Below are 9,880 nucleotides of genomic sequence, written 5' to 3' on the forward strand. Positions count from 1 at the left end.
TGACGAGGAGAGGCGGCGCCTGGTTCTTGCAGCCGTTTGATCAGGGCTTCGCCTCGACAGCGTAGATTACCCCAATGGCGGTTGGAGGGTATTTCCAATCATTCCAACCGTTACAACCGTCAGTAGAAGGCTATAAAAGAAGCAGTTTCTCTGTATTTTTTCACACACCTTAAGCAAGAAGCTTCATTTATCTTTCAAGTTTAGTGTAGGCTCTAGAGTATAGTGGAATAGAAATAGAATAGAATCTTTAGTCCTCGAAGTCTTCGGAAGAATTCGGGTATAGCTTTAGTAGCTTTTCCTTCTTTTGTAAGACTTGTACATTATTTAGAATACTCTTCTTTGTACTATTTTGGTATTGTACTATTTTCCGAGTATATAAATATTAGCTTTATTATATATCCGAGTAATATTTATTATGATGCTAGCTTATCTGGGAGATGCAATAGTGTGGGTATAATGATCGTGTATACGATGACTCTATGTCATTACAATGATTTAGAGTAGTATTTGGTAATTTAAGCGTGGTGTTTAGATTACTGGATATCATTATTTGTGGTTATATGCCGCGCAAGCGAGGTGGGCCACTGATGGTGACAGCTCAGTACGGGTATTCCTCCGAGCGTGTATATAGTCCTAAGTTAATTTCCTGGGGAGGGTACTCCTCCGTATTTAGCCCCGGTTGGATGGTCATGACGGATTGTCGTAAGAAACTCGGCAATCGGGGATGGCTTCTCAAAGCACCATGAGGGCATCGAAAAGAGGGTATTAGCTAAGTAATTATATAAATAGGATGTATGTATAATTTGTATGTATACTAGAAGTATAGGAATAGGCTCTTTCTATTTTCTTCCCACTTGCCTAGATAATTATGAATGAGAGTATAAATGCTTCTGCTTAGTGTCACTCTACCCTTGAATTATATTAACCCCTGCCTAGACTTTGGTTATTACAAGTCATATATAAATTATTAGTACGGTTCTTTCTATTATAATCTTCCCACGGGATTAAACAAATACGATATCCTTGAATTACTCTCGGGTGAAATGCTACAATGGTATATCTCTGTGCTTATAGATGAACTCTGTATATTTCTGCACCATTGCTGGGAATTATATTTCTAGTAATGTTGTTAAGAAATATTAACATTACATCAGGATGTTGATGTTGGTGAACTGAGCATAAGCATTCAGTTGCCATTCTTGCGTCTGTGCTATGTGTCCTTCGAGGTTGTATTGGATCTCTCCCGTTTGTATATCACGGGTGTCCATCCTCCTAGTGATTTCTCCTAAGTCCCAACGAGAGGAACTTGAGCGCCACTCGTTGGGGGACGGAGGCATACCGCTTGATCTGGGGGAATAAGTGTTCATGTTCCCCTAGTGTATGCCATGAGGCGCCCGCCATCAGCTCTCGCTGGCACTTTCTCAAACCGAGCCTCCGATGCTGTGGTGTGGAGCTTGGGTCCATCCGGGTGCATCCCCAGTTGGCTTCCAACCAGCCTCGTACATCTGCACAGGTGTTGAGGATGTTGAACCTTCTTGATTCATTTCTTGCCATGTTGCGTGTGTCCCTGTATTGATGATATGGATCGAAATTGTTAGAATTGGTATCGAATATACTAGTACTATTTGGTTATTTGATTACAGTTGGACTTGGAGTAGTAATAGGTGTTAGGGGGTGGAGTCAGAGTCAAACTCTGTAACCCGACATCTCTCTTAAATAGAGAGAGGGGCACCACAATGTAACCGTGGCGACTACAATGTAGCGTAGACATGCAGAAAGAGGATGACGGCGAGGCCATGGACTCGTATGAATATCACCATTATTTTTTTTGAAAGGAGTCACCATTATTTATTCTGATAGATAAATGTCCCTTTTTATTTGCTGAAAACTAATTGTTACATCCATAACTGAGAAACCAAAGTCTCTTAAATAGATGTACTATGCACACGTACTTGCGTGCATGCACGAATTATTAAGAGATAATAAAAAAAAGATACTTGATCGATCATACACAGAATTCTTGAAAGTTAACAACATTATCGTGACTCCATGCATGCAGACGATGATTATTATTATATTTCTGTTTCCCTTGTCACTCCTCCGGGAGAGGGCCAAACTTGTGCTGCAGAACCGCGATGAATTCGCTGGAGGTGCAGCCACCAACGCTGACGGTTGATGCACAGTTCTTGTCGGTTTGGTCTGTGCAGATTTTGCCGGCCTTCTCCAGTTTCTCTTCTTTGATGTAACCCCAGTAATTTGGGAAGTGATCTTTCTCACGTACCTCGGTGTAAGCCTGCGACAAGAAAAGAAAAGCTTTAATTCAATTCTCTTTTAAGATTTAGATTATTGGTCTATATAAAATAAAACCCCCTGCTTATTAAGCTCGGTTGACCTTATTTAGTTAGTTAATTACTCCCTCAGGTTAGAAGTAATTGTTATTTTGGACATATTATAATATTTGATTAGAACAAGTTTTTACCAGTGTTTTATTGCAATATCAACAATTATTAATGTTGGCATGTTGCGACGATGAGTGGTCATACTTGCTGGTGGTGCAGTACTTACAGAGTTCTGCGTGGCGCTCCAAGGAAGGGACCATGCGACCATGAAGTCCCGGACCTGGCCGTCGACGTCGCGGCCGCGGAAGACGCGCGCCGCCTCGCAGCCGATCGACTGCGCCGTCGGGTGGGCGTGGAGGAACGCCAGCCACTGGCCGTTCTGGAACGACGCCGGCGGCTGCTCGTGGTAGACGTAGCCGTACCAGTCCATCGTCCCGCCCTCCCCGTCGACGAGCTCCAGCGCGGCGCCGGTGGCGTTGTAGACGAGCACCATGGCGGAGGCGCCGTCGCCGTAGGAGGCCTTGAGCCCCACCGCGTGCTGCAGCGCGTCCAGGTTCTTGCCCTCGGCGTGGATGAGGCGCATCGCCTCCCGCGCGCGGTCCACCTGGCTGATGCTCTTCCCGGCGTACCGCGACATCGCCTCCAGCGTCTCGTCCGTGATGGGCACGCCGAATGTGCTCATGCTTGATACTTAGTTGCTTTGTAAAGCTAGCTAGCTAGGATCGATGATCTGTTATGCTTAATATCCCAATGTATTTATAGTACTGGATTGCTAGCTAGTGCTCACCTCTTCTGTTTAATCACTAATTAAGTGGACTAGCTCTCTGTGTGAACTCTTACGTACGTTAATGAATTAAGGAGAAATCATACGCATGTTAGGTATATAGTCTCAGCTTACATGAATCACGTGATCATAGATAGGATCTCACAGACCTGCTGATACTACAAAGATAACATCAATTAGTGAGCCTGTTATTGTTTAAGCTATATTGCTTATCACGCCACAACTAATTTAACACGAACTCTCAACCTAGATTTTCCCGTTAATGTGGGAGTTCCTAGCTAGTATAGACACTAGCTAGACAGAGATCGTCCTCTTGGGGATAGAGTACTACTAGTACTACTATATAAGAGGGGGGAGTTGAGTTGGATCATGTACACATAATTAAGCTAGCAGATCGAGCTGGATTAGCTAGATCGACCGTATACTAATAGATCGATCGATCGAGAGATGGCGAACTGCTTCGGCGATGTGGTGGACAACTACAAGCTGGACGAGATGGAGAGGTACGTGGGGAAGGCCAAGAGGCAGGAGGACCGTGCACGGGAGGCCATGAACCTGGTGAACGAGGACGGCAAGGACAAGAAGGCGGCCAGCTACGTGCAGGGCGTCAAGGACTGGTACGGCAACGGCGAGTCGACGCTGTGCCTCGTCTACAACGCCACCGGCGCCACCCTCCGCCACGTCGCCGACCACGACTGGTGGGGCTTCATCGGCCGCACCCCGTACCCCACCGAGATCGGCAACGGCCAGTGGGCGGCGTTCCACCACGTCCACAAGTCCGGCGACTCCTCGGGCTCCGAGGCCGCCGTCGTGTACCGTGGCACCAACGCCGACGGCGTCGAGCGCGACCTGCTCGTCGCCTGGAGCACGCCATGGAGCTCTTTCTACCGGAACAAGGTATATTCATATCAAATTATTCTTCGGCGCCATTGCTAATTAAAATTGTGTCGCCATTTCGCAGTCGATTTTTCCTCGCTATTTTCCAATTATCTCCAAGATTCATGCTAGTATTCTTCGTGTTCATCTACATCGTATCAGATGTAGAGGCCGGATTTAATATCCATTATCTGGTTTCGGCTGTCGCGGTAGAAAACGAGAATATTAATAAATATATAAACGTATATATGTTTCTCTTTGTTAATGGCAGGCCTACTGCGCTGTTGGAGGTGTGGACAGCTTCCTAGGTGACTGGGAGAAGTTGTACGACAAGGTGAATAACGCAGCTTACACATGCAATGCCGACTCGGACGGGTTCAAGATAGATGCCAGTACTGCTACCGGTGACAGCCCCGTCTTCACGGCGACCATCAAAATCCATTTCAGTCAATGAAAAGAAAAACAAGATCGACCACATACTTGCATGGCATTCGCTCCTGTTGCACGGGGCAGGCCCGCTACATTCTATTGCTGTATCAGCCAGTCAATGGATGTAATGTTCTTCTCTTTCGCCAAATAATGTAGCTGTTACTATCGATCGTGTGAATCGATCATGTACACCAGCTCTCGTTTTATTACATATTATAATAAATGCGTTCAGCCATGTAATTTGCAGCATTAAAGCAAAAATATCAGTATTTACATCCTTATCTTTACTACTTAAAGAACCTTTTTTTTTAAAAAAAAGGTTTAAAGCAAGGTGATCCTTTATCTTCAATTTCTTCTTTCTATAAAGCTAATGCTCACTAAACACCTAAAGCACAACATGCAAGCATAGTATTTATTAGCACTCCTAAAACCTACATACAAGCATGCCACATTAACCCATTAAGCACATAAGCTTAACATGCAAGCATATAGTAATTATGTCTACAATTTATTTCATTCTAAAACTAAACAGACATATGCTAAATCATCATTCTCAAATCATTTTCATAATATTTCAATCCAAATCATTTTATCATTTCTCCAATATCTAACATATATCCCGTAGAAAAGCATGGGGCATCATCTAGTTTCTAATATTATCATAGACATGTTAGCTATCCTAATCAAGCGTTCAAAGGAGGATGAACAAATTGCTGGAGTAGTGCCACATTTGATTGATGATGGTTTATCTATTCTGCAACATCTAGATGATACATTGTTTTTTATGGATCATGACTTTGAGAAAACTAAGAATATGAACCTAATACTTTGTGTTTTTGAAGAGCTCTCTTTTCAGAAAAATGAAATATTCTGCTAAGGACAAGCTTAAGATAGTGAAGAACAATATTCTATTTTGTTTGGGTATTGTTAGGGATATATCTTTTCTGGTTAATTATCTTGGTTTTCCAATACATTTAGGAAGCTGACTAACAAGAATTGGAAATTGTTACGGGAAAGAATTGAGAAAAGCCTAAGTAGCTGGAAAGGTAAACATATGTATGTGGGTAGAAGATTGGTTTATTTAACTTTGTATTAATAAGTCTAATTATGTTTATGATTTTTTTTGTTTGATATTCTTAGAGGAGTGCTTCAAAAGATTCATTATTATAGATCAATTTTCTTTTGGCAACGGATAAACTTAAGAAAAAAAATATAGACTTACAAGATGAGATGTCATCTGTCAACCAAAAGAATAGGGTGGACTTGGGTTTTATAACATAGATATTCAAAACCAATGCCTTCTAAGTAAATGGTTATTTAAGTTAAAATACGAAGATGGAGTGTGACGAGAAATGCCTAGGAGGAAGTACCTTAATAATAAGTCAATAAGTCAAGTAGTGAAGAAAACGAGTGACCCACATTTCTATTCGATCAATGCACTCAACATTAATTTTTAATGGGCATGAGAGAAATAAATTGTTGTGAAAATTAAGATGCCTATCAAATAAAGATTTATTTGGTATTTACTTAAAGGGGTAGTGTTAGCCAAAGATAATTTAGCAAAAAGGAATTGGAATGGTGGTACAAAGTGATGCATTTGTTTGCATGAAGAGACTATCCAATATCTATTCTTTGAATGCCATGCTGCTAAATTTCTCTGGAGAACTGTTTTTATTTCCTTTGGGTTGCAAACACCACATAATTTTCCTCAAATGTTTGGAAATTGGCTGGTAACCATGAATTCTAAGGCCAAGAAATATATTTTGTACGAGCATCTGCTTTATATTGGGCTGCATGGCTAAGTAAAATGATATGTTTTTTTTGTTAAGACTCCAACTAAATGTTTTATGCAGATATTATTCAGAGCAATTTTTTGGCTTCGGATCTAGGGCCAGCTTCAAATGTGTGAAGAGGAAATAAAAGTCATATGTGCTACATGCCATAATTTAGATTCAGTAGTTATGCAAGTTTTCGATAACTTTGGATGGAGAATTAGCAATAGACTTAAACTTTGAATAAGTTTTTATTTTCGCTTGGTTGGTGTAGTTTTATCAGCTTTTTATTTATCTTTGTTTATTTATAGTGTATTTGAGTTTCGTGCTAACTTTGTAATAAGTGGCTATAGCTTCAATTGAAGCAAAGGCTAGGTTTATTATCCATTACCAAAAAAAAAACTTGACTCCTAAACATGCGGGGCCCACCAGCAGAGTCGTCGCCCCTCTCCACTTCCCCTTGACTGCTAAATCTCCACCAATACAAACCACTGCACCATCTCGAGCATGGCTTCCTCACATGGCAAGCAGGCATGCCTGCAGGCTACCCTGAACAGCACATATTATCTCAACTAATGGTCTAGAACAATATGTTAAATATCTAATGGTTCAAGAACAATAGATGCCACGAATTGAACTTAAGACCTCTCACTTTCAAGTGAGAGACCATTTATCATACAACCTTTTATGCATGTCTAAATGACTTGGCCGGGCTTTCTATTTGAATATTTAATCTCCACTTTCGTTCTCAGAAGTTACCATTTTTCATAATCTTCTACATTACATTTTTACATGTCTCGTTGTATAAGACCATTGAAATTATTTTGCCCAATAATAGTAATAAATGTTTCAGTTCCAGAAGCAATTGAGGATTTAAATAACAATCTACAAGTCCCTTTTAGATGGAGATAACAATTCCAGTGGCATGGAGCACATCTCTGCATCATGCGAAACAACGAGATTTTCATGAACATCAACCCTCGCTTTTCAAGTTGACGAGATCGTTTTAGATTTGAGTTTGCCATGGTTATTCATAGGGCATAACGAAAGTTACTTTTCTCACATTACACAATGGTTTGAAAACATGTAATAATATATCATTACACATTGTAAGTGTATATATTTTAGTAATATATTCACTATAAGAGCATTTCCTACTGCATGTAAGTTTAGCCTCATCTCCACATATATTTTATATAAGTGTCTATACAAATCATATCCGGCCTCTATGAATTTTTTGACTATGATAATAGAATATATAAAAACCTTACATTTTGTACATATGGATCTCATCAATATTCTTCTTCGTATTAGTAGCTGGTACTTCATCAGTCAAAAAAAAACCAATCTTGTATTAAGATGTGACATATCCTACTACAGTAAATCTGGACATACTCTATATTTAGATTTGTTGTACTAGGATATGTCATACCCTAGTACGAGATTGGCTTTTTTGGATGGAGGGAGTACAGTAGAGTAGTGGACAGTACATTATATATTCATTGATGTGAGATATGTTTATTTATTTACAGCAGGATGACAGGGAAAAGGGCCAGCGCTGCGACGTTGCCTCTCCATCAAGACTACTAATTAAAGCTTAATTTCTAGAGATTTGTATATACATAATGGCAGTGAGAAAAATAATCAACAAAATAACGGGTGAAATCCAATATGTCCTATATATTTATAAAGCTCATTCTCTAAGTGTAATTAATGCTATTTCTCTTTTATTTCATTAAGCCACGTCAACTTAATTAGTTTTAGCCCTTAAATGATTAATCTATGGTACAAATTAATTACCTCGTCTTCTCTTATGGAGTCATACCACCTTATTTTTACCTTTGGATAATTATCTATATTATCTCGTTTCTTTTCCTTCTCTCACTGAGCACAATCACCTTAGTTTGCTTTTGAATGAGCATTGTATGTACAATTTAAATTGTTATAAACAAAATCATCCAAATTTGTTTATACCTTTTTTTCCTCAATGGTCGATTAAAGATGAGAGTTATATAAAGTATATAAAGTTATGTAGTTAAAAAGCTATTTTACATGTGTTATTTCTATTATTGTCATATAAAATTCTTGTAGCAATGTGTGGGGTTTCATCTAGTATATAATATTGGTAAAGCCTTTAAGTGTTGTTACTTGCTGTAATGTAGGTAAGTGGTAAAAACTTCTGGCTCAGTACGATCACTGTATGTCTATCCTCTCTAACATATCACTGCAACAAATATGACATTATATTGATTAATTTCCTTGTGATGACGATGCAAAACGTCATTGGTCCATAAATTTTTTTTAGAAAAGCTTCATAAAGATTAGTTGGTCGATTTTAGTGACGAATCGAAAGAAGGGAAAAGTTGCAAACACATATATAATTAATGTCTTGCAAAATTAAGCTGTCTAACAACTAATACTCTCATAAATTTTAATTTATAGAGTTCACCACCGTAAGGCATAACTCGAGCCCTGAAACCTGCCCATCAATGATATATAATTCAAAGTACATTTTACACCCATCAACTATGCGTGCAAGGTACCGTTAATCAAGTGCCTATCCTACAAAGAAAAGACCATCATAGAGCGTACAACTATGACAATTGCTAATTAGGATTGTATTTTCTATACGTGCAAGAGAAGAATGAGATTGAGGGAGCATTTGGGGGATTTGGGTGTCATTGAAGCTAAAGGGGGAACATGTGACGCGCTGTGATGCGGAGGGGTTGAGCGCAAGAGTGTTGCATGCGTGGTGCGCCATGTTGGCGGTAATCCATGCTCAAAGGGCGATTGGACCTAGTTCACGGATCTATACATGTAATTTTTAAATTCACGGATCTAAGTGATACCACACCAAATGTTTAGGAACCAACCATGTATTTCACTTTGAAATCAATAAGGTATTTTAGGTTTGGTAATTAAGGGGGTGCAAGTTCTGATTCATATATAGCTGTGATTCACTGCAATAAATATAAAGCATAGTGATGATTGGAGATCTCGATATGCAATGGTTGCATAGTGCTGACGGTGATGATCGAATTATTTTAGCATGAAAAATATCATCTGATACGTTAATTGTCAGTATTCCTGGCACGTGTACTAAACAATCTTACGTTGTCAGTGTTGATTTAATGATTAACTGATCAGATAATATGCTCGATCGATTAAACTTAATTTATTACATGCCTGAACCGCGTGTTTGAGTAATTTCACCAATAATTAGTACTATTAAATTGAGGAAGCATGATACGTAGCGATAGCATTTTTGCCTCGATTCTCATGCATGGCTTAAAATTGTTCTACTATTACTTATTTTTTTCAACGTACGTTAAACACGATGAGCTGTCTGTCCAAAAAGTTCGCTTGTAATTTTCAATACGAAAAATTGGCAGTTGTACAGTGCGTGTTACGCACGAGTTGTTTATCTTATACCCAGCTAGATTTGAATCTTATAGTTTTGAATGATGAAGATAGCTAGCTGGCCTGCAGTCTTGGTTCTGCCAGTGTGTATACGTTGGAAGTGCATGCAGATCAGGGCATGGAAATAAACGTTATAGAATAAAGATGCTCCAGGAACGTCTAAATTAACAAAGATAAATACTCCCTCCGTTTCAAAATGTTTGACGCTGTTGACATTTTAGCACATGTTTGACCGTTCATCTTATTCAAAAAATTTAAGT

General features: G+C 39.4%; 2 protein-coding genes across 2 annotated transcripts; one reads left to right on the forward strand and one right to left on the reverse strand.

The window, feature by feature from the left end:
- Positions 1 to 1,863: 1,863 nt before the first annotated feature.
- LOC127772219 (23 kDa jasmonate-induced protein-like) lies at positions 1,864 to 3,050 on the reverse strand. Its single transcript, XM_052298229.1, has 2 exons — positions 2,566 to 3,050; positions 1,864 to 2,293 (listed from the first exon to the last, which is right to left on the reverse strand). Exons 1-2 carry the CDS (start codon positions 3,019 to 3,021, stop codon positions 2,093 to 2,095), a joined length of 657 nt encoding a protein of 218 aa, XP_052154189.1. The 5' UTR covers positions 3,022 to 3,050; the 3' UTR covers positions 1,864 to 2,092.
- A 473-nt stretch (positions 3,051 to 3,523) lies between these two features.
- On the forward strand, positions 3,524 to 4,686 carry LOC127772117 (23 kDa jasmonate-induced protein-like). The gene is made up of 2 exons (XM_052298103.1): positions 3,524 to 4,020; positions 4,271 to 4,686. The coding sequence occupies exons 1-2, from the start codon at positions 3,571 to 3,573 to the stop codon at positions 4,451 to 4,453; spliced, it is 633 nt and encodes a 210-aa protein (XP_052154063.1). The 5' UTR covers positions 3,524 to 3,570; the 3' UTR covers positions 4,454 to 4,686.
- Positions 4,687 to 9,880: the final 5,194 nt, after the last annotated feature.

The sequence above is a fragment of the Oryza glaberrima genome, chromosome 4 (genome assembly GCF_000147395.1).
Source record: "Oryza glaberrima chromosome 4, OglaRS2, whole genome shotgun sequence".
NCBI classification, from domain to species: Eukaryota; Viridiplantae; Streptophyta; class Magnoliopsida; order Poales; family Poaceae; genus Oryza; species Oryza glaberrima.